Consider the following 24601-nt stretch of genomic DNA (forward strand, 5'->3'; position numbering starts at 1 on the left):
GGGACTGGAGGGACACGGACTAGCATCCTGGGCTCCCGGAGGTTAGAATTCCAGGCGCTCACCTGGTCGCACTAACCATTTCCTGACCTTCACGGTTTTAAACGGCGGTACGGTTAGAAGGAAGGTGTCCGCGCCACCGGCAGAAACCCGTCCTCCGCGGCAAGGTCAGGAGACTCACCTCGGGAAGGTCGATGTCTACGTGTCCATCCAAATCCCTGTAGGGGCGGAAAACACGCCGCCTCAGTTGTGGATTCGCTTCTTAGTGGGACCTGCGGCACTGAAGAGCCAGAGCTCTGGAAGGGTCTGTCCCAGGGAAGCCCTCCTTGTGCAGGGCTGCTGACATGTCGCGGGTTTGCAGACCCCGTGCACGGCACCCCCCCAACCACTGGGACCTTGCCCGCATGCACGTAAGAGGGAGGCGAGGGCAGACGTCACCAAAGAGATGGTGCAAATCCTGGATGTAAAAAACTAGAAGTTAAAGCAGCAGTCGCGCCCTATCTCCTCGGTGCCCTTTACCAAGGGCTGTGCCGAGGTGCTGTGTGGAATAGCAGAGCCTCCAAAGTCCCCGAGACAGGGCAGTGTTGTCACACACCTGCCCCGCAGGGGCTCTGCGTCTGGGCAGGGGGGACGCATCCACTGGGTACCGTGCGCTCAGCCTGCCGAGTGGTACTCACTGGGAGGGGTGGATTTTAAAAGACTACAGAGCAAGTTGAGGCAGAACCCAGAAGACCACCCTTTGACGCTGTTGGCCCTGCCCCGGGAGGTAAATCCCTTACTCCACTGGAGGGGGGAGGGGTACGTTTGTGCACTGAGGTTGGGGGAGGGGAGGGAAAATGATGGGAACCTGTTCATTTTGCTGCTCACAGAGTTAGCGGCACCCGCGGTGTTCGGAGAGCAGTAATGGTAAAAGGAGCAGGCTTCAGCTCTCGTGGATGCTGAAAACACTTGGAGGAATCTAATCTTACGCAGTAAAACCTGAAGCACTCCCAAAGAACTACTGGTAAAAACTCAAAGGGAAAACCAGCAAACAAACAAAGGCTAAGACTGAACCAGGGTCACCTCCTTCCCCTCCTCATCCCCACGGGCACACTCAGCACAGTGCTTTGGAAGTTGTGTTGGATCAGGCCTCGCAGGGAGCCACGCCGATGGAAAACAGAGCTTGGAGTGGGTTTTCTGCTCCCGGGCTGCAGAGCTGATTCTATGCTTCTGTCATAGCAGGTTATCTGGTTCAGGGCTAGCCTGAGTACGGAGTTAGCTTTGCCATGTACAAGCCACCCTATAAATGCCAGGAACCCCGACTTCACCCCATCAATGGGACAGAGAACAGGAGGCACAGGACTGGCACAGCCTGGCACTCTCTCTCGTTCTTGCCACCCGTGAGAGATGCCAACCTGCATGGATCTCGCATGGGTGTTTGGTGTGAACAGATTACTGGGAGAGTCATCCTCAGCTTATCCAGGAGAAGGCTGAAGAAAAATTCTCCTGCAGAGTGTTTAAAAATTAAAGACTTCACTGCTTCTATTTAGGCGTGAGAAAGAACCACGCCTTTGCAAATAGCCTGGAAACCCAAGCAGAGTTTGCACATGGGAGATTCTGAACGCAGACCTTTAATCCGGTTCTCCCTTGCCAAACAGGAGATAGAACTAGAGCAGGCCGTGTGTTCACAGCTGTTCTGCTCTTGCTAACTCTTGTAGGCCGGTCCTTTGCCAGGGATTTATCAGCTTAAATACAGAATGAGTAGATTTTGCCATGCTCTGCAATCTTTAGAATACCACTGCTGGGGAAAGAAACAGATTCTTCTGTCCTCAACTGTTGTTTTCCCTCTGCCACAGAGCAACCGGTGGCCATTGGCCAGTAACGAGAAATGCTTTCCAAAGAAGTAACTCATGCAAAATAATTTTGCCCAGACACTGCAAGGAAGAGCTGGCAGAATGCTGGGTATGTAAAATGATAGGCAGAGTTAAAAACATTTCTTTAAACTGGAGCTGAAAGAACATGTCCTTCTTGGAATTTGCAATAGCCACCTGCTTCATCATGCACAGAATTAAGCCTACGTGCAGCTCTTACTCCAGAAGCTTCTTGGTAATAGGTCTGAAAAATGAAGGGCTCCACCCCAGGGTGTCTTGTGAGCATGACTCTGGGACCAGGAGAGAGTGACTTTTACTTTTTAGTAGTTTGCTTGAGGGATGGAAGAGCTGAGCCAAAAGGGAAATGTGTCCTGCTTTGTTTCTCAGGTAGACAATGGAAAAGAGAAGAATGGGGTCTTGGCTCCAGCCGTCCCCAGGTGACTTCCGTGTGACTAAGCCACCAAATGAAGAGGGATTCTGAAACCCCTCCCCATGACTCACCGGGTAACAGCTTTCTTCTCCGAAAAGATTCGCAGACAGAAATCAGCTTCCTGATGGGGCTCGAAAGTGCTGGGGATGACGACATACTCCCCAGGGGGCAGCTTGAAGCGGTCGGAGACCTCTCTCAGGTTGACGAAGGTTTTGCTGCGGGCCTGGGAAGCGTGGTATCTGAAGAAGTCCTTGTCCAGGGGTTGGTCTTTGCTGGGGCACTGCAAGGGAAGCGCGGGGACGGCTGTCTAGGGAGGCCATTGGTCTCGGTGTTTCCGACACAGTTGGGGACTGGCCACGGCGTCTCAGGCATGAGGCCGGGAGGAGCGGAGGATTTGGGACTCAGAGGGAGGACTCTGCGGTGCGGTTTGGCTCCACCAACCTGGTAAATGGCATAGCCGATGGTCAACACGTCGGCACCGAATCTCTTGAGCTTCCTCCGGTCCTTCTGCATCAGGGCTACGAGGAAGGTGCACCCCTCCTGCCCCTCGTCACTTTCAGTCAGGGACAGTTTTATTTGTGGGTTGGTCCAAAAGGTATCTGCCATTAGAAAGAGGTAGATTATCTCCCCTTCCTTAAAACACACACACACACACACACACACACACACACACACACACACACACCCCTACCCACCTCCCAAACATGAGGAAATAGTTTCTTCCCCGCCTGCTCTGTTCAGACCTCTTCCTACTTTCCGTAGTCCCCAGAGAGAATGTAAGTGTCCTCGCTTTCATTTCTACCTTCCTTTGAACCACTTCCCACAAAGCTTTCTGAAGACATTCTTCCTGGGTCTAGTCTACTCAAGTTTGTTCCACCTTATTATTATTTTTTCCCCGTTGGTATTTTGAAGGAGAGTGCAGTGGACTTGTGGCTGTCCCCCAGCATCTGTTTAACGGTGTGTGACTTGAGCAGGATGAACCTCACTCCCAGCTCCAGGGGCGAACTCTGACTGGTCCACACCAGCCCCTCTTGCCACGGAGCATTGGGACAAAGCTAATCGGCCCACTGCATGCACCAGCAACACCAGTTCAAGGAATTTGCAATTAGAGGGAAGCTGAGGACTTTTGTTGGATGACAAAAGTCTTCAACTCTTGCTCTTGCTGTGCCTGTGAATGAGGGCTTGGGAAGCCCTACAAGCTGCCGGCAGCCCTCCTGCGATTATAAAGAAAGCCAGAGGCAGGGAGGAGTCAATACAGAAAAGAAGGCGGAGCAGAGTATTACAAACAAATGAAACCAAGCCCTGATGGAACTGTGCCTGAATCCCACCCTGCTTTTCCTCTGAGCTTTTTGATAATGTAGGACAATAAATCGTTTTTATTGCTAAACTGGGGTAAGTTGCGTTTCTATTATTTGTAATGGAAAATAACCTAAGTGGTAAAACAAAGGCATTTCCCTGAGCAATTCTTATCCAACTGTGTACTAAATCTCTGCAGTCTTCTTTTCCTAGCAATTTTTGAAATCCTACTGTCTGAGTTTATGTTTCAGGCCTTCCTCAGGGTCCTGGCCCTGACCCTTTGATGTCTCCGGCTTGGACGGGACACTGGGGAGTGGCCGAGAGAGTGACAGGCAGACCACCTACCCAGGAAGTTGCGGCAGCCCCCGGCCGTGGAGCCCCGGACCCAGCTCCCCTGGTGGACTGTCACCTCCCACTTGTGGACAGCGTCCTCCTCCAGGGCATCGGGAGTGAGGTTGCAGATCTCCACTTTGTCAAAATGGGCCTTGAAATCCTTAAACGCCATCCTGTAACAAAGCGGAGAGACACAGTCCGCGGGTGGGGCACGACAGTGATGGCATCGTGCGTCTGTCCATCAGTCCATCTGTCCAATCATCTAATCCCTGTGCTCAAGGAGTGGGGAGACCTCACAGTGTGGGAGACAGAAAAATTTGTTTTATAAAGGTGAAAAAAGGTGAAAAACGTTGTAAAAATACAGGTTGATTGTATATAACTGCTACAAAGAAAAGCCAAATTGGGCGGAAGGATGGGAGTGTGGGGCGGGTGCTAGTGTGAGCAGGGAGGGGAGGGATGGCCTCACTGGCGCAGCCCGTTCTGAGCGGAGACCTGAGAGCCAGGTACGGGCGGAGCAGCTCTGCAGGGTTCCGGCAGGTGTGGAGCAAGGCCCGGGGCGGATGGGGCTTCGTGTGCTCGTGGAACACCGAGAAGGCCACTGGGGCTGGCGTGAAGTGCCATTAAGGGATCTTATCCCGATGAGAGCCAGGGCTCATGGGGGGCCAGGTAGGTATAAGGACTTTGGCTTTGACTCTGGGACGATCAAGAGCCACTGGAAGGTGTCACACAGAGTGACAGGATCCTTGGCTGCTGTGCTGAGAACAGACCGCAGGGGCCCAGGTAGCAGCAGGGAGACAGCTGGGGAGTTAGTGCCATCGTCCAGGTGAGACGCAAGGGTGGCTCAGCCCACGCTGGTGGCAGGGGAGGTGGGGAACAGGGGCCAGTTTTGAGACATTTGCTGAAGGTAAATCCTACAGGATTTGCTGACGGATGGGATGTGGGGAAGGAGAGAATGGAAGGAGTCAAGATGTTCGGTTTGAGCCGCCGGAAGGACAGAGACAGGCAGGCTGTGGAGGGAAGCTCGGGAGGGCAGGTCCGGACACGTCCATCTGAGACGCCTCCTAGATATCCAAGGGGAGGTGTTGAGCAGACACTTGAATACATGCATCTGGGATTCCAGGGAAAGGGGCTGAAGGTAGAAACCTGGGAATTATCTGTGTAAAGATGGTCTTTAAAGTCACGAGACTGGATGAAATCACCTACAGAGTGGGAGCAGACCGTGAGGAGCCTTGAGCAGGTTAGGGAATGAGGAGGGGCCAGGACGTTGGGAAAGGGCCCCAGCAAGGAGGAGGAGCACCAGAGTGCGGGGTCCCCTGCAGTCCGGGGAGCACAGTGCCCGTGTGTCTCATGCTGCTGATGGAGCAAGATGATTAGATGTGGCCAAGTGAGTCAGTGGTGTCCTGGCGAGAGCAGGGAGGTGGGACGGGGCACCCGCAGTGGAGCGGAGTCGAGAGCAGGGAGGAGCTGAGAGCAGAGAGGAGTCAAGAGGAGGGAGGAGCCGAGAGCAGGGAGGAGTCAGAGCAGGGAGGAGCAGAGAGCAAGGAGGAGTCAGAGCAGGGAGGAGCCAAGAGCAGGGAGGAGTCAGAGCAGGGAGGAGCAGAGAGCAGGGAGGAGTCAGAGCAGGGAGGAGTCAGAGAGCAGGGAGGAGTCGAGGAGCAGGGAGGAGTCAGAGCAGGGAGGAGCCGAGAGCAGGGAGGAGTCAGAGCAGGGAGGAGCAGAGAGCAAGGAGGAGTCAGAGCAGGGAGGAGCAGAGAGCAGGGAGGAGTCAGAGCAGGGAGGAGCAGAGAGCAGGGAGGAGTCAGAGCAGGGAGGAGCCGAGAGCAGGGAGGAGTCAGAGCAAGGAGGAGTCAGAGCAGGGAGGAGCAGAGAGCAGGGAGGAGTCAGAGCAAGAAGGAGCCGAGAGCAGGGAGGAGTCAGAGCAAGGAGGAGTCAGAGCAGGGAGGAGCAGAGAGCAGGGAGGAGTCAGAGCAAGGAGGAGTCGGGAGCAGGGAGGAGTCAGAGCAGGGAGGAGCCGAGAGCAGGGAGGAGTCAGAGCAGGGAGGAGCAGAGAGCAAGGAGGAGTCAGAGCAGGGAGGAGCCAAGAGCAGGGAGGAGTCAGAGCAGGGAGGAGCAGAGAGCAGGGAGGAGTCAGAGCAGGGAGGAGTCAGAGAGCAGGGAGGAGTCGAGGAGCAGGGAGGAGTCAGAGCAGGGAGGAGCAGAGAGCAGGGAGGAGTCAGAGCAGGGAGGAGCCGAGAGCAGGGAGGAGCAGAGAGCAGGGAGGAGTCAGAGCAGGGAGGAGCAGAGAGCAGGGAGGAGTCAGAGCAGGGAGGAGCAGAGAGCAGGGAGGAGTCAGAGCAGGGAGGAGCCGAGAGCAGGGAGGAGTCAGAGCAAGGAGGAGTCAGAGCAGGGAGGAGTCAGAGCAAGGAGGAGTCAGAGCAGGGAGGAGCAGAGAGCAGGGAGGAGTCAGAGCAAGGAGGAGCCGAGAGCAGGGAGGAGTCAGAGCAAGGAGGAGTCAGAGCAGGGAGGAGCAGAGAGCAGGGAGGAGTCAGAGCAAGGAGGAGTCGGGAGCAGGGAGGAGCCGAGAGCAGGGAGGAGCGAGCTGCACAGGAGAGGAGCAGCTGGATCGGTCACGTGAGTGGTCAAGAGAGGCCTTTTTGTCCCCCGCCAAGGTAGGAGAAATGACAGCATTGGAACGCTAAGGTGAGCCATTCGGAAGAAAGGGGAGAGGGCAGTTGCAAGGTTATGCCCTAGAGTGGGTGAAAGATGGAAAGAGACTGGAAGGGGCTTCGGAGCCCAGATTCCAGGAGGGAGGGCTCCACGCACAGGGACCGGCCACACGGCCACACGGCCACACGGCACAGCCCCCCTGCAGTTTCAGGCCGGCGTCGCAGGCGGCCATCCACGCGGACGCTCGTCTCTGCTGAGCCTCCCGCTCCGGATTCCTCAGTTTCCTCTGCCTGACTTCTCCTCCTCCTGTGCTGCGCCTCCCTCCATGCTCGTTCCTGCCCACGTCAGTCTGTACTTTCAGGTACCGTCAGGGAAGCTGCCTTCAAAAGCCCCTGCCCCTAGGCTGGCACGGGGGGCGTGGGCCCTGTGGGCAGCAGGGCTGCCTGTCTGGGACGTTCACCATGCAAATGCGGGGGGCTCAGAGCAGGACGTTGGCCTGGAGACCAGGGCTCGGCCCCACATGGCCTGGACAACGCTGACTCCCTCGAGACTCCTGAACAAACCTAGAGAAGGGGCGAGTCCCTGCCGAAGCATGACTGAGACTAAATTTCCTGCCAACCAGGGTGGATATGAGGGGTTTGAGACAGATGTATTCGATCTGCCAAAAAAAGAAAGAAAGACACGTGGTGCCCCTTATGCCCCGGGGCATGGGGCTCACATCTGTCACACAGTTAACACAAAGGGGAAGGCAGAGACGGGCACAGTACCAGAATTCCCCGTCGTCGAGGGCGGTGTGACACAGGCGCTTCTGCTCAGCTGGGCCGACGGAAAGCCACTCGGCAGAGCTAGGAGGAAACAAAGTCAGCTTTTAGGCAGAGGTCGTGAAGAGCAAGCTGCCCTTGGTGCGGGGCCACGGCCATCCCCGGGAACCCCCAGTCTGCAGCGACGGAGGCAATAGTTCCCGCTCAGTGACGGCTCACTGGGCCCCAGAAACGTGCCCAGGGATGCAGAGGCTGGTGAGCCACTGGTCCCCAGATATGAGGCCTGGTCAGAAAATACATGTCCTAGTGCTGCTGATGGAAACCCCCCCTGGGGACCATCTGAGCCGCCTGCATGGACAATCACAGGGCACTGAACGCCAGTGGAGTAGCAGAAGAGCCCAGCTGGACGACTCAAATTGACTGACTTTTGTCCTCAGCCTCCAACTCGCTACGTGACCTGGAGCAGTGCCTGACACCTCTTCTCTTAGCGTAGAAGCTGACAGTGTGAAAAGTGACAGCGATTCCTTGTGTTTGCCCATGCTGGACGCTTTATGTCAAGGCACCTTCTTTCCGTGGCCTCACTAGGGAGTCCGGTAGGTTCCGTGAGCTGGGCGCGCCTGTCCCGACAAGGGAGCTCAGGCAGCCACGGTCACCTGCTCCGGGAAGGGCTGACGTGTGAGTGGCCGCCCGGCGCCCTCCGAACGCAGGAGCTGTGACTCCAAGTTCACTGCGTTTTCCGTAACCCCCGGGGTTGTCTCCAAATAGTTCCAATTGCGTCACCGCTGTTGGGTGCTACAACCCAGGTGGCAGCTTCGCTGGCCACACGGTGCCTTTACCCTGCTTGCGTGTGACCAGCAGCCCGGCAGCCTCGTGGGTGGTAAACAAGCGTCTTGCCAGTCTGACTCCCAGTCAAAACACGCTTTGTGTCCACCTCTGTGTGAGTTCCGGAAAAGAGGGAAAATGGTGACCCTTTTTCTTTTATGGATGCTCTCTCGAAGCCGAGGGCTCCACGTCTACCACGCGATGCAGTCCCATTTGTCCTGGCTTCAGTATCTCTGTCCTTTCCACTTCTGCCAGGAGAGGGAGACGGATCTCCTCCATCCCTTGATGCGGCTCTGGTCTGATCCGTCTCTGCCAGTCCCCTCGGTTCCGAGAAGCTGGAAGCCGAGGCCGGGGCCAGGCATGGTGGGACAAGAGCCTCGATGGGGACAGTGGCAGCCTGCAAAGTGCGTGCCTGCGTGCGCTGCCCTCACAGCAGGTTCGGTCAATACGACGGGGCTGTGCCCATGTTTGGTGACCTGGTGGCTTTGTCTGGACTGGGGACAAACACCAGCTCGGTTATACCCAAGTTCTAGACTTGCCTCAGAGGCCTCCCCAGAACCGCAGGAGCCCTGGGTGGGGCAGGGAGGGACTGCAGGACCCCAAGACAGCCCTGGGTGGGCCCTGCCACGCGCCCACCCGAACATCCGCAGTTCCCAGCCGCCTGGGCCACTTACCAAGGGGCCAGGGGTGGAGTGTAGGGGGACACACAGAAAAGGCAGACCTTTCTTTATCACTAGCCCTGGGTAGCGGCTCCGTCATGGACGCGTTTCCAATCCCATGGCCCCACTTCTCTGCTGGGCCGAGGCCTCGGCCAAGGGTCAGTGATCGTCAGAGGGAGCGCTACCTGCCCGGCAGGACTGCAGGAGTTCTCACCTCCAAAGTGCTCATGGCCACCCCACCCACCCAAAACACACACACACACACACACACGTACGCACGCACACGCATGCACGCACATATGCGGATGCACACTGATTACTGGAGCTACTTGTGCCTGGAGATGAAGCCTGTCACGGTATCACGGGGATGTAATATCGTCCTGGGAGGCAGTACGCTGATGGACGTAAATACGAGTCTACGAGGGTTAGAGGAGGTTAGAGAGCTGTTGTAAAGGCTTTCTTGAGAGTCCAGGTGGGCCCCGAGGGCTGAAAGGGGAGGAAGTAAGGCCACCCCGAAGCAGGACAGGACCCTGCATCAGGGGCTGGGAGAACAGACAAACCACCCCTGGCCCCCCACGTACCAGGAGCCAGCCAGAGAGACACGGCAGGGCCACTGACCTGTCACTCCATGACCCGTTCCACTCGACCTGGCCCCAAGGGTTCCGGACTCTGATGAGCTCGATTTTCTGGCCTCGGAAGTTTACCTGGAAGGGAAAAGCATGAGGGAAATGTGAAATGACAAATATGGCGGAGGTTTGGTTCATCCAGGTGGTTCCTCTCCATCCAGGACTGGCCTTACCGAAAGCTTCTTGGCTAAAACTAACTGCTGGAGATACGCAAAACTTCATCAATTCTTAAGTAGCCCTTGGAACTTTCTAATCGTTGTTGAATATACTTGCAAGCATGGCCAATGATATTATATTATTAATATCACCCCAGAATGGCTGTGCCCCATCTGAGGAATAAAGTAGGATTGTAATTAGCAAGAAAGTAGTCCACGTGAATCTCCAAACAAAAGAGTTTTCTCGCTAGACTGGGGTCTCCCCGGAGGCAGGGCCAAGTCTCATTTATCCATGTATCCTCAGCAGTAGCACACTCAGCGGTAACGGGCAGTCCTCAAAAGTGCTTGTGGAACTATCGTGGAACTTTCTTCAACCCTGGTGTCCTACTCACAGATGAATAATAAGAAAATAAACACATACTGGGAATTTTAACAACAGCAATAAACAAAAGCAGTTTCTAAGTCTTCTAAATTCAATACTGTCCTAGTTTCAGGTGTCTGCGAAGATCCTGCTATCTGAATGCATGACCCTGGAGCCAGTGTGCCCTCACGCTGTCCCCAGAGCAGGGAAGAGGGCCAGTGCATTTGGGAAAGGTTTGGGAGGAGAAAGAGTGAAAATAAAAGACTTGTATTCATCAACTAACCAGAAACTTTAGCTAACAAAACACTTTATCCTCATGCATTGGGCATAAATTATATTTTTGATGTGTAAAAATAATTCGAGTAATATCAACTCTGTAGAGTCCAAGATGTGGCTTAGGGTTGACCAGCTAAGAGGCTCATTGGTTTGAAGTGTTCAGGGAAGGTAAGTTCTTGCAAGTGGAGAGAAAGCAAAAGCAATTAAACCAAGATCATGGGAGATTCCTGTTGTTACTTGGAATAATATTTAGAAAATCTAACCGGAAAAATCCCATGCCCACTCAAGTAAGTGGGAAGTCATCTACACACAGGGAAGGAGGAAGAAAAGAACCAGCACAAATAGCTCAAATTCCAAAGGATCCCAAAGAATCCAGCTCAGCTCACACCTTGGCCCCAGGGAGGACAGGGCCTCCCTCTGTGCTCTTTGCTCCCCATGCATTTGGAGTATGTCACTCAAAATGTGGGTGGGGACAGGCGGCCAGAGGCACCTGTGTCCTCTGCAGACAGGGTGAAGACCTGCCCAGGCCAGGTGGAGTGGGAAGAGGTGGGCCTCTGTGCTTTGCTGAGATTGGGCCTGGGAGCGGGAAGCTTGGGCTTCTTGTCTTCTTTTTCATCCCATTCTCTTCCCTCCTCTCTCCCTCACGGCCCCCAAAGATCTCTCCTCCTCACCAGCCACTTGCTAGAGGTCAAGGTGGTTCTGTGCGGGGTCTGGGTGGCCCCAGGGATCAGTTCTGGCCTGGGCTTCAGCTGCAGAGAGTGGGACTTGTGAGCGCTAATTTTATGTGTCAACTTGACTGGGCCACAGGGTGCCCAGATATTTGCTTAAAGGCTATTCTGGCTGCATCTGCGGGGGTGTTTCTGGGGAGGTGAGATTTAAATTGGCAGACTGAGTAGAGCAGGTTCCCTCCCGGGTGCGGGCAGGCTGGGCCCATCTGCTGAGAACCCGAACAGAACAAAAAGGCCGAGGGAAGGAGAATTCACTCTCAAGCTGGGACATGGGTCTTCTCCAGACCACAGGCTGGGACTTCTGCTGCGGTGACCCTGGTCCCCAGTTGTTCCCTTCAGACTTAGGCTGGAGCTACACCATGGGCTCCCCGGGTCTCCAGCCTGCAGACTTCAGATCACGGGACTTCGCAGCCTCCGAGACCGCATGAGCCAATGCCGTGTAAGTCCCATCACAGCTGGCCCTTGAGCAATGTGGATAGTTGAAAAGTCTGCATAGTTGAAAAATCTGTGTATGACTTTTGGCTCCCCCAAATCTTAACTACTAACAATCTATTGTTGACTGGGAAGCCTTAGTGATAACTAGTCAATTAACACACACTTTATATGTTATGTGTCTGATATACTGTATTCTTACAATAAACTAGGAAAAAGAAAATGTTATTACAAAAATCATAAGGAAGAGAAAATATATTTCTCTATGGAAGAATATCCACATCTAAGTGGATCTGTGCACTTCAGATCCGTGTTGTTCAAGAGTCAAGTCTCCCTCTTCTCCTAGTGGTTCTATTTCTCAGGCGAAGCCTGACTAGCATAGGACTGACATGGAATTGGGCAAGAAAGAAACTAAAAAAACAAAACAAACAAAAACAACAGAGACCAGGCTCCCAAGCCTGCTAAACAAGTGTGGTGCTATGGTAGAAGCTCATGGTTTCTTTCTCTTTCCCGGTTTGCTGTTTTGGATTCCAGCCTGCCTCCTTTAGATGAGATACTCACGGAAGTGTCTGGAAGGCGGACATTTAAGCTGTGAGGCACTAAATAAGTTCCTGAGGGACCAGCATTGTCAAGAATCTCCCTGTCCCCACGGTGGGGTGTACTCCGCCCACCTGGTCGATTGCTGTCACGGTGTAGGCGTGACCCTTGATGAGTCCAGCAGGCGTCCGGGCTTCCGACTCGGCAGCGTTTTGGGCCTAGAATGTCAAACGGGCAGCATCAGGGACACGTGTCAGTCAGGCACCCCCCCCCCACCAGCCCCAGCCCCACACTGGTCACGTCCCACCCTGCAGCCCTCATCTCCCCCAGACGCTGGCCATGTGCGTGGGCCACGTAAATCCGGCTCACAGGACTCCCCTGCAGTGACATACAGCAAGTCCCCGTTCCGTCCCAGGGCAGGGAAGCCCTCATTCCCAGTGTGGACTCCTTGACTGTCACTGTCATTTGGCACAGCGTGAGCAAGAAGACACAATCACTTGTACGCAAGAGATGAAAAGAAGCTTGTAACAATATGGCGTGCGACTCAGTCCCTGGATGATTCATTAGCAAGAAAACAGACCCCCCAAGGTTAATCCAACAGCAAACAGAAAACTGCAATAGATTTCAAAAAAAAATAGAGGAGGTAAAATTATACGTCTGCTTGTATGCATAGAGAAATTTGAAAGAAATACTGTTAGATTTCTATCCACCGATTTGATATGTATTTTTTCATGGTATATGAAGTGAAAAAAAACCACCTTTCATTCAGAAACTGTGCAGTGAGATTGCATTTTGGTAAAACCAAAGCAACCGCCCCTGTGTGTGTGCGCGTCTGCAGGAACATGGAGTGGCTGTGCCAGGCCGGGCCACGTGGCCCCAGTCTCAGGGGGTGGCCCCAGTCTCAGGGGTGGCCCCAGTGTCAGGGGTGGCCCCAGTGTCAGGGGGTGGCCCCAATCTCGGGGGGGTGGCCCCAGTCTCGGGGGGGTGGCCCCAGTCTCGGGGGATGGCCCCAGTCTCGGGGGGTGGCCCCAGTCTCAGGGGGTGGCCCCAGTCTCAGGGGGTGGCCCCTGTCTCAGGGGGTGGCCCCAGTCTCAGGGTGGCCCCAGTCTCAGGGGGTGGCCCCTGTCTCAGGGGGTGGCCCCAGTCTCGGGGGTGGCCCCAGTCTCGGGGGGTGGCCCCAGTCTCGGGGGTGGCCTCAGTCTCGGGGTGTCCCGGGAGGGGCCGCACAGGAAGTGGTGGGGGGGATACACACGTGCCTTCAGATGTCTCAGGATCTGTCCATATCTTACCTTTGCGATTCGAAAAACAGTAAATAAACACTTGTCTTTTAATTAAAAGGAATAAACATGCCCCCCACGGTTCGCCCTCCTGGGGTGGCGGGGACGCGCCCGCGGGCACTTACGTCCAGGGAGCAGCCCAGCAGCGAGCCGCGCTGCAAGGCCTTCTCTAGAACCTCGTAGAAGTTCGCCGGCGCCTGCTTAGTCAGGAAGGTCTCGGCCACGCCCCCGGTGAAGTCCTCCATGGCCTCGATGGCGCTGCCGCCCTTCAGAGCCTCGTAGCTCCCGTTCAGCCTGAGGGGCGGCGACAGAGCGGGGCTGCGGGGCGCCGCGCGGCCACCAGGGGGCGCCCCGAGCCCGCTTTCCCCGCGGGGCCCGAGCCTTCTGCGGGCGGGCGCGGAGCCGGCTGGGGAGGGGGCGAGGTCAGGGTTGGCCTGGCGCCCCGGGGAAGCCAGAGACCGGGCGGTGTGTGCCCGTCTGTCCGCAGCAGGCTGGCTGCAGGTTCAAACCCCAGGGCTGTCACCTACGGGCTGAATGACCTTGGGCCAAGTCACTTATCCAGTGCCTCAGTTTTCTTCTTTGCAAAATGGGGGTGACAGTTGTGCTTTCCCTCCCAGGACTGCTGTGAGGTTTATTAATTAACTGATTAATTTTTAGGGTGTGCTGTTCGTATGTATGAATTTATTTATTTATTTATTTATTTATTACAACTTTTTTGTGTGTGTGGAGACAGAGCCTTGCTCTGTCGTCCTGGCTAGAGTGCAGTGGTGTCATCGTAGCTCAACACTCCTGGGCTCAAGCGATCCTGCTGCCTCAGCCTCCCGAGTAGCCGGGGCTACAGGCATGCGCCACGACACCTGGTTAATTTTTCTATTTTTTGTAGAGATGCGGTCTTGCTCTTACTCAGGCTGGTCTTGAACTCCTGACCTCAAGTGATCTTCTTGCCTCAGCCTCCCAGAGTGCTAGGATTACAGGTGTGAGCCACAATTCTTTTTTTTAATTGTATATATTTAAGGTATATAACCTGTTTTGATATGCATACACACAGTGAAATGATTACTACAGTCGAGCAAATGAACGTGCCATGAGAGTTAACGCATGTGTCCCGCCCTGTCACCTCACATGGAATGGGGCCAGCCACCACAGTGTTAGAGTCAAGGGCCTTTTTGTTCCTTTCTGGTCTCACATACTCCCAACCACTCAATTTTTTTCATAGTCATCTCTTTTATTCACATGCATTTGGTTTTTAATATATATTTGCTCTTCTTGAATTTTTAAATAAACTTTTCAATTTAGAACAGCTTTAGATTTATGGAAAATTAGAGTACGGAGTTCCCACATCCTGTCAGCCAGTTTCCTTTATCTTTAACACCTTTGCTACAATGACTGAGCCAACATGTTGTCATCAGCTAATGTTCATAGTTTATTCAGGTTTCCTTGGTTTTTGCCCAATGTCCTTTTTCTGTTCCAGGATCCCACGCAAGACACCATATTGCATGGAGTCATCTTGTCTCTTTAGACTCTTCATGGCTGGACAGTTTCTAAGACCTTGCTTGTTTTCCATGACCTTGACAGTTGGTTTCAAGGAGTCCGATTAGGCGTGCTGTAGGATGCCCTCTTTTGGAATTTGTCTGACATTTTTCTCATGGCTATCCATTTGGGATAGCCTTTGAGACCAAAGAGGTAAAGTGCCTTCTCATCGTACCCTACCAGCGGTACATACTATCCACATGACCTTCCACTGTCGACGTTGGCCTTGATCACTTGGCTAGGGTGGTGTTTGTCCAGTCTCCCCACTGAAAAGTTGCTCCCCATTCCTCTTTCCACACTGTACTCTTTGGAAGGACATCACTTTGTGTGGCCCACGTTTAGGGGATGAGGAGTTATGCTCCCTCTCCCTGAGGATGGAATATATACATGATTTATTTGGAATTCTGCTGCATGGGACATTTGCCCCTTCTCCTCCATTTATTCAATCACTTATTTAAATCAGTATAAACTTATTGATGCTTATTTTCTAGTATTTTCATAATCACCTACTGCTTTACTTATTTTGTTGGATTGTTCTAGCTTTGGCTGTTTGGAGCTCCTTCAGGTGGCTCCTGTGTCCCTTTGACATAACCCCATCTGTGTGTGTGTGTGTGTGTGTGTGTGTGTGTGTGAGTGCACTGTGTGTGTGTGTTCTCACTTTCTGGCACTATAAGATGCTCTAGCCTCATTTTATGTCTTTCCTGCCCCAGTCCTAGAATCAGCCTCCTCCCCAAGGAGCTTGGCTCCTTTTATTGGGGAGAGATCTTAGAAACCAAGATCTGAGAGGCAGGTGTGCTTGTTGCTATGGGGCTGTCATTACTTCTAGGTCCTCTCAGCTGACAAAGCAAAGAGATATGTGTGTATGACAACCCATGTGTGTATGCATATGTCTATATGTCACATCCCTGTTAAGCCACACTAAGTTCTTGCTGGTGCCTGCACCTCGCGTGCATTACCACGTGCGCCACTCTGGCCTCCTCCCCCTGCCTGTCTCCAGCTCCCACTCTAACGGCAGGAAACCGGCTCCACCATCCACTTGCTTGATTGCCCGATTCAGTAAACATGTACAGTTGTATCAGAATGGTTCCCATGTACCCCTAGAGAAACGACTTTATCAACTAGAGCACAGTGCTCATATACAATTCCTTTTGCCTTTAGTCTTACAGACCCCATTCATTTCCAAAGTTACTTAAGTCAGCACCCTTCTCTCCCACCCTTCAGTGAGGTTGTTTCGCACATTTGTGATGGTTACATTGCTTCATTATATCCAGAGAGTCCCCATCTTCCTAGATGATTTTTAAATTTTGTGTATGTTAAGGTTCATTCTTTGGGCTGTAAAGTGCCATGGGTTTGATAAACGCATGGTGTCAGATATTGACCATTGCGGTATCACACAGAATAGTATTGCTACCTTAAAACATCCCCTGTTCTCCACCTATTTATCCCGCTTTTGATTCTTACTGCCCTGTTAATCCCTGGCAACCACTGATCTTTCTTACCACCTCCGTAGTTTTGCTTTTTCCATTATGTTGTATAATTAGAGTGATATAGTATAGAGCCTTTTCATATTGGTTCTTTATTTCATAGCAATATGCATTTACGATTCTTCCATCATTTCTTCTTTTCATTGAATAATATTCCATTGTATGGATGTACCACGGCATGTCTATTTATTCATCTTGAAGGACATCTTGGTTGCTTCCAGTTTTTGACAACTATGGACAACAGTGCTATAAACATTCATGTGTAGGTTTTGTGTAGATGCAAGTTTTTACCCAACTAATTTTGGGTAAATACCAAGGAGTACAGTAGCTGGATCATATGGCAAGACTATTTTTAGTTTTGTATGAAACTGCCTAATTATCTTCCAAAGTGGCCGAACCGTTTTGCATTCCAGCAGCAGTGAGCGAGCTCCTGCTGCCCCACAGCCTCATCAGCAGTCGGGACTGCAGGCAAGTAGTGACATTTCATTGTTTTAATCTGCAGTTCCCTAGTGACAAAGGACGTTGAGCATCTTCTCTTGTGCCTATTTGCCATCTGTATCAATCAGATTCTCCAGGGAAACAGAGCCAATAGAATATATAGAGATATATAGAAAAGGAAATTTACTACGGGGCTGGCTCGTGTGGCTGTGGAGACTGAGAAACCTTATGGTCTGCCATCCGCAAGCTGGAGAACCAGGAAAGCCGGTGGTCTGCTTCTGTCTGAGCCTGAATGCCTGAGGATTGGGGGGTTGATGATGCAAGTCCCAGTCTGAGTCCAAAGGCTTGAGAATCAGGGGCTCCAGCGCCCAAGAACAGGAGGGCTTGGAGGTACCAGCTCAAGCAGAGAGAGTGAATTTGCCCTTTCTTTGTCTTTTTCTTCTATTTAGGCCTTCACTGGATTGGATGACGCTGCATTGGTGAGGGCATCTTCTTTACTCAATCCACAGATTGAAATGCTAATCTCCTCCGGAAACATCCTCACAGGTGCATCCAGAAATAAGGTTTCTCCAGCTGCCTGTGCAGCCCTTAGCCCGGTCAAGTTGACACATGAAACTAACCGTCTGCACGTCTTTTTTGGTGAGGTGTTCTCCTCCTTTGATGACCCCAAAATCAAAATAAAGATCTTTATGTTTAGAATGTGTGTGTTTCTTCATTTATGTTTAGAAACTAGTTGATGTGTAGTTTCTCTTGTCTTTCGTGCGTGACTGGGGGACTCACCAAGGGGCAGAGCTGGGCTCGGGTCCCACCCCTGTACCTGGGAAGAGTGTTCTTTGCCCACCTCAAGCCTGCCTGGTGGCTCTGATGGTGTCCCCTGGGTGGGACGAGAGGCAAAGGGAAGCATGTCTGGTTCTTCTCTGATGGCTCTAACTCCGTCCTGCTGACTTCAGGATCGATTTAATGGCAGTCCACCTTCACTTTATTTTGCAGCTTTTATGGTCCCACCTGCAGGTAGGAGCAAGACCATTCTTGCTTCTGTCTCTGAGAACAGGATTCTCATGGCTTTAAGATCCAGGCTGGGCTGGCTCCTGGGGACTCTGCCATCATTTGAGAACCAAATTCAGGCCGCTGTGGCCTTTTGCTGACAAGCTGGTGGGCTGGAAATTGAGAGCCGGAGGGAGCTGAGGTCACTTGGTCGGTGATCACAAGTGAATGTCTCCATTCCCCTCGTATGAGGTTCCTAGACGGGTCACGTCACAGAGACAAAGTAGAATGGTGTTGCCGGAGTTTCAGTTTTGCAAGATGAAAAAGTCCTGGAGATGGGTGGTGGTGATGGCCCACAACACTGTGAATGTCCTTTGTGCCACGGAACTGCACACTTAAAAATGGTTAAAGTGGTAAAATTTATGTCCTGTATATTTTATCACAATTTTTTAAGAGTAAAAAGAGGAGCATCCTGTAGGGGGACGACTGACGCCTCTGTATCCACACGGGCAACAGGCCCGTGTTTGAGCCACAGATCTGATGTCTCTGTATCCACACGGGCAACAGGCCCGTGTTTGAGCCACGCCAGTACCTGGTGGAAAGTCCGCAGCACCAGGCGTGGTTGGCACAGCCAGAATCCCCCCCGCTGGCCCTCCCAGCGCTTCCAAGGCCAGCTCTGTGACTCAGGGAGACACGTCTGGCCACTGTGCCTAAAGGTGGGCACATCTAGGCCATGACGGTCAAGCTGCCCTGACTGCTCCTTTTCCACCTGCAACCCCCCACCCCCACCCCAGAGCCCCGGCAGGTGGCCCTGCTGTGCCTCACCTGCAAACCCAGAGCCTCCGCCTCCCCACCCCGCAGACGCCCTATTCGTGGCCCCTGCGCTGTGACGGGGGCGCCCACGCGGGGTTAAGGGTAGCTGGCACTGACTTGGCGTAGGCTTTCTCCAGCAGGGCGCTCCAGAACTCATTGTGCTCGGCGGAGTGCAGGAAAACCAAGCGGTCCCTGAAGGTGGGCAGGCGGTCATCGATCACCACGTCCAGCCACTCGCTGTGCTGCCAGAACTGTTGCCCGGGGCCGAGACAGAAATTACGGGGGAGTCAGTCACAAGGGAGGTCCAGGCTCCGTTCGTGAGTGTTCAGCCTGCTGTTGCCCCTCCACCCCCACAACCGAACTGCCCTGGGGGTCTCGAGGAAGGTCACACGTGGGTTCCAGGATGGGGCCACCTGCACTGTGTCCACTAACCCACGTGCTGAGCACTCTCCCCACCACTGACAGCAGCTCGAGGACTCTGTCGACTGTCTTGGCGGGGGCGTGGAGTGGGAGTAGGATAGGGGTCACATGAAGACACTCTATGGTGCCCAGAGTTAATTCTTCTTCACGAGGAAGCCTTTGCGGGCAGGGAGGAGGACAGCAGGGCAGGGTTGGTTTGCTCTGTGCAGTCCGTTCTCCTTTCTCTCCCTGCCAGTCTCAGGGTCTCACTCTGACGTTCCTTAACTTTTATTTCCTCCTCACCCAGGGGTGGAGCCCCTAAGACTGACTTTTTGGACATTCACATAAAGAGAAGCAGGTGGACTCGGTATTCCCTGCATGCCAGGTGCGGTGCCATACAGGGACTGTGAGTGTGCCCAATTGCATGTGTGTGCACACGTATGCAACTGGTGTGTGCACATGTGTGTGTTGTTCATGTTCATGTATACATCGCAAGTGTGCAAGTGTGTGTATCTGCTCCCACATGTGCGAGTGTGTGCATGTGAGTGCAAGTATGTGTGCGTTTGCATGCATGTGTGCATGTGTGTGCGCGTTTGGATGCTATTGCACGAGAAAGTGCGCGGTTTCGGCGGGGTTGGGACCCAACTCTCGGGCAGAGACAGCCACACTGTCTCCAGGGTTACCGGGCAGCTACAGTGTCACGCCGGGCCCCAGAGAGTGAAACCACTGGCCCGGGCCCCCTCTTACCTGGAAATGGAATATGCCGGCATAGCCGGGGCCGAAGCTCTGGTCCGGGGGCATGACCCTGGCCAGCGCCTTTTGGTTCAGCGTGAGGGAGGCGATGGCCGCGAGCAGCCAGCAGTCCCCTGCGGAGGGAAAGCCGGGACCCCAGTGTTCATCGCTAATTCACAGGACATGGGAAACCTGTGCCACAGGGGATGTGGGGAGCTCCGGAGGTGGCCACGTCTGTTCTGCATCTTTAAAAACAGACAGAAAACCAACAGATACCTCTGTCCCCCCTTCCCGCCTCCCTGCCTGGTCTGTCAGGCACAGCTGGGGCCTTCCTGGCACTGTTGCAGACACGCTCCGGCGACTGTCCGTCTGGGGCAGCAGGCTGTGCGCGCGAGCACCAGCGTGGCTGGGTGAGCAGGCCTCGCAGAGCTGCAGCCCCAGCCGGTTCCGCGGGGCTTGGAGCGGGTGCTCAGAGATGGCCCTGTGGCGCCTGGGGACACGCCTCTCTGCAGCCCAGACTCAGTGTGGTGATAGGGAGAGGTGACTCCGTGTGCTTTAAATCATCTTCGTTTTCAAGATCGGGGGACTCATCTACGGAGCCCCCCAGCTGTGTCTTCGGTGAACACGCATCGGGAGGAAAACTGAAATGTGGGGTCACACATCGACGGCATGCCATCGTGCCCTGCACACTCCCGGAGGCGTCCTTTGCCCGAGTAGAGGACGGATGGGCCCGGCCTCTGCGTGTCCCTCACTCAGTGATGCAGACGCTGCTGTGACATGCGTGTGAGCAGATGTGTGGCGGCCTCCGTGTTCCCAAGACCCCTCAGCTTTACCCAGATGCTATTTGTTGTCGTAGAAACGTCAGCATCATTGGAACCTTAGAACCCGTCACATTCAGTGTGGCTTCCTCAGAGGTCACATTTCTGGAAAGTACTGTGCCCTGCTGGCCTTGGGGCATTGTAATAGGGCCCGTTGCTGGTTGCTCGCAGGCGAGAGACTCACGGGGCGTAGCGTCGGGAAAGCTGCCCCCGACCCGCTCTGTCTCTGGCTTTCCCGAGGGTGTCACCAACAGGGCACATGCCACCCCAACCTCAGCTGGGGCTCAGGAGGAGTGGCTTCTAATGCACCTGGAATCAGCTTTGGGAGATGCCACTAGGAAGGGACACGGCTGGAGGCTCGCAGGACCGTTTGTTCAAGAAGGCAAAGATGCGGAAGGACGCAGTCCCTGCTTGCAGCTGGGGGCGTCTGACAGAGTGACCCCTGCTGTGGGCTGACCTCTTCCACCCAGTGTCAGCTTCGCCCAACTGGGGACAATGTGTGTCTTTTCCTGGCCTGAGAGCCCAACATCTCGTGTCTATTGAGCCGGAAACCCTCTGAGCTTTTGGAGGGCAGGATCCAGAAGTCAATGTGATTTACACAATTTAAAAGAAGTGGAAAAACTCAACAGCAAAACAAAATTGTTTTCTCTCTCTTGGGCCCGGGCAGGGGTGGGGCTGGCCTCCCCACGTGCCGGGAGAAGTGCCCTCCCCCTGCAGGCCGGTGTGCTGCCGGGTGGCCGGGTGACAGGGTGACGTCCGTCAGGGGCACTAGCAGGAGCAGCACCCAGCGCTGCTGGCCAAGTTCTAACTCCTGTCGGGGGCGGCATAGCTGCTCATTTCACTGTTATCTTCATCATCCCACGTTTGTGCAGTATTTGGGTGCAATAAAAGTGTAACAAAATAATATTTACCATCAGCCATCCCCTAAGGTTAAATATGAGGTTGTAACTCCAAATACGTGTTGCACCAATGTGACAAGCCAAACCTCTGAGAGGCAGAGGAGCCCGTGCGCGCAGTGGTTTCCGACTGGGCGGCAGTGGGGGACTGGGCGGCCGGGGGAGGGGCAGGAAGCGGTGGGAGCATCTCCTAGGGAAGGCTCAACCGCAGTAGAGGCAGGCCATCTGCGTGTGACGTTTCCGAAAAGTCTAAGTTAGACCTAGAGTATACACAGCCTTCCCTCGGCATACACCGGGGCTCGTTCCAGGACCTCCGAGGACGCCCAAATATGCGGGTCCTCAAGTCTCACGGTCACCAAGAGTCAGCCCTCCGTGTGCGTGGGTTTCACATCCCATGAGTGCTATATTCTCAACCTGCATTTGGTAGAAAAACTCCTTGTGTATGAGTGGAACTATGTGGCTCAACTGCAGTCTTGTCGTCTATCAGCCACCTTTATTGATCTGTCCCCGTGTACCTACCTTCCTACCATCACCTGTCAATATATCTATCGTCTCTCTCTGTCTCTGTCCAGCTGACCACCCATTCACCACCGTCGTCTGCCCGTCTATCTACATCTGTCTATTTAATTAGCTGTCATCGATCCGGGTGTGTGAGTTTGGGATCCTGAGTTTAGGGCGGCTCAGTCACGCACCGTGGAGGTTCCACCGTGAGCTGCCTTAGCCATGAGACCGCAGTGATCACCTCCGCTGTGAGCAAGTTGGGTCTGCACAGCCTGCAGCAGTTTGCTCTCTTGGCTGATTTCACTGTGTGTGTGTGTGTTTTTAAGGCGGTTTCTCTCTATTTTCACGGGTGGGATAAAGGTAAACCCAGCCCATGGGATTACACCCTAAAATGCAGGGCCCAATTTGACCAGCGTGGGGGCAATTCAGATCAGTTGCTGGAGGGAGACTGATTGGGCGGCTGGGTCATGAGCCCCGAGAGGCAGTGTGGATAGTGGTTAGGAGCAAAGGCTCTGCAGCCAGACTACCCAGGTTCAATCACTTCCGTGACCCTGGACAAGTGCCTTAGCCTCCACAGCCTCCGTGTTCTCATCTGTGACGTCGGGAGGGTGGCTGGGGAGAGGAGATGGGTCAACGCGTGCCCGGCAGGTGACTGAGTCCACGTGTGCAGGTGTCAGCCCCGTCATGGTGTAGGGAGGCCAGACCCATGCTGCTGGGTGTCACTGTCCTTTGCAAACCACGGGCTAGGAGCTCCAGATCACAGGCACGTCTGCCTTTAGAGCAACAAGCGTGCAGGGGCTTGGGGCCCCTGGGCTCCCTTCGGAGGGGGCAGGCGGCAGGTTGGGGAGGGAGGCAGGAAACGGAGGGTGGTGGCAGTGCTGTCTCCCCCACCCCTGTGCCCCGAGTGTTCTCAGGGATCCCCTGCTGCTGTTGCTGCCCCACCCCGCCAGCCCCCACCCCCTTTGGCCATGCCCCGGCCCCTCACACTCACCAAGTTCCCCCTGGCAGATGTCAGTCCTGGTGGCCCCTCCAAGAATGAATTCTGGGTTTTTCACGATTTCCTGGAGGAACAAGAGTGTGATGAGAATGAGGCCTTTCACCCCTCGGGCCAAGAGGAGGAGGCAGCCTCAGGGTCACTCTTCTTCCCTGGAGCAGAGGACGTCCCCGCGCTCGGCTTTCTTCCCTGTGGAGGGGAAAGGCCCCGTGGATCTGTGCCCTGAGCAAGCCTGGGCTCGTCTCTAATAAATCCCATCCCCAGCCGCAGCTAGCACGGTCCTCTGGCCAAGGAGCCTCCCGCCACGCCTGGCCGCAAAGGGGGACGTTGGCCATGTACGGAGGACTCCTGCCCGCACTCGGGCACTGGGCTGGGAGTCGGGCTGAGTGTTGGAATCCCGGCTCCCCACCTGTGGGCTTTGTGACTTCCATGTTCCAATCCCTCATCTTAACATGAGGTGAGTAATGCACGCACCACAGGCTGGAGCCTGGGGTTAAACACACCCCCACTCCCCACCCACCCAGCTTCTTTATTGTTTTAGATATGCATTTTGGTAAAATTGTATATATCTGTACCATATGCAGAGAGAGATACGCACACATCCCTCATATAGTTTCACCTAAGTGCATTGTATATATTTACTATGTGTTACACATATTCATGCATGTGTATTAACAAAATCATCAGTGTGTATTAATACATCCGTATATAACATGGAGGGATAAGTATAAAACACTAAACAAAAAAGTCTTAGAAAGCAACTCTGCACAGTTCGTATGTTCCTCCCATGTTTCCGAGTCGCCGGGCTCCGCTCCTGGAGTTGGACTACGGCAAAGAAGAGAAGAGAGAAAGTCCCCACCCTGTGCAGCTGCTGCGAACTCCACGTGGCGGGAACAGACACGATGGGCGAGAAAAGCGATAGGACGGGAAGCAAGGGGGGCGGGGGCAGCGGGGGAAGCAGGTTGTGAGCAGAGACCGGAACAAGGGGGCCGAGGGGGGGTCTGACGGTCCAGGGAGAGAAGCAGCTGCCCAGGCCACCCTGGTGACAGCTCTGGCGCTCGGCAGCTGCCTGACTGTTTGAACTGGGTCAGCGGATGCAGGTAAGTCAGGGGCTCTTCCCACCTGTGTCCCGACACCGAGACTGCGGAGGGGCCCGGGCTGGAGGCGGGACGTCCCCAGCAGTACCTGGGGCAGTGGCCCAGGGCCAAGCGTCCCGGAATGTTTGCTTAGGGCCTGTTCTGTTTACCTTGTTCATCATCAGAGACTCAGCCGAAGATACAGACTTGCCTCTACTAAGCACACTAGGTCATTTAAAAAGGGAAAAGCCACATTTCTAGCAAGCTCTGGAGACGCCGGGTGGTGCAGTCTATAGCTGTGTGCTGATCCCCCCATGTCCCCAGCACGACCCTTGCGGGGGCCGGGGGAGCAACACTGGGAGCAGGGAGCCCACTGTGCGGGAGCCGTAATGGCCTCTTGTCACAGTGTGCACAGGGCTGCCGGGGTGGGGGGCCGTCCGCATGGGCTAGAGGGGTGGGGGTGTCTTGGGGGGGTCCGGGTCTAGGCTGAGCAGTAGGGGAGGAACTGCAGGGCAGAAGGCAGAGGGGTGCAGCCAGGGAGGCCTGGCATGCACGTGGCTGTCTCCCCGTAGGCCCGAGACCCCCACCCGACATACCCTTCCTCTGTCTGTGCCCCCCTGCACTCAGGCACACAGCCCCTGTGTGAGGACTGGCGGTGACCTCACCTTCTCTCCATGTGGAGCCGGTCACCCTCCCTGGACACCTGCCAGGACCTGTCACCCCCCCTGGGCCCCAGCCACCCCCCCATCC

The 24601-nt window shown here is 54.4% G+C and overlaps 1 protein-coding gene across 3 annotated transcripts in view; it reads right to left on the reverse strand.

Annotated features, from left to right (window-relative positions):
- The window catches only part of CAPN9 (calpain 9), a 42752-nt gene that overhangs the window by 12182 nt on the left and 5969 nt on the right, over positions 1 to 24601 (reverse strand). The window contains exons 2-12 of one of the 3 annotated variants that reach the window (XM_045537291.1): positions 22773 to 22842; positions 19582 to 19700; positions 18553 to 18686; positions 13312 to 13480; positions 12044 to 12127; positions 9413 to 9498; positions 7320 to 7397; positions 3919 to 4079; positions 2719 to 2876; positions 2349 to 2557; positions 179 to 215 (exon numbers count right to left, since the gene is read on the reverse strand). In XM_045537291.1, the coding sequence (XP_045393247.1) occupies positions 179 to 215; positions 2349 to 2557; positions 2719 to 2876; positions 3919 to 4079; positions 7320 to 7397; positions 9413 to 9498; positions 12044 to 12127; positions 13312 to 13480; positions 18553 to 18686; positions 19582 to 19700; positions 22773 to 22842 (1305 nt within the window). The remainder of the gene's footprint in view (positions 1 to 178; positions 216 to 2348; positions 2558 to 2718; positions 2877 to 3918; positions 4080 to 7319; positions 7398 to 9412; positions 9499 to 12043; positions 12128 to 13311; positions 13481 to 18552; positions 18687 to 19581; positions 19701 to 22772; positions 22843 to 24601) is intronic. The other 2 variants (XM_045537292.1, XM_045537293.1) reach the window with 2 other exon arrangements.

The sequence above is a fragment of the Lemur catta genome, chromosome 25 (assembly GCF_020740605.2).
Source record: "Lemur catta isolate mLemCat1 chromosome 25, mLemCat1.pri, whole genome shotgun sequence".
NCBI classification, from domain to species: Eukaryota; Metazoa; Chordata; class Mammalia; order Primates; family Lemuridae; genus Lemur; species Lemur catta.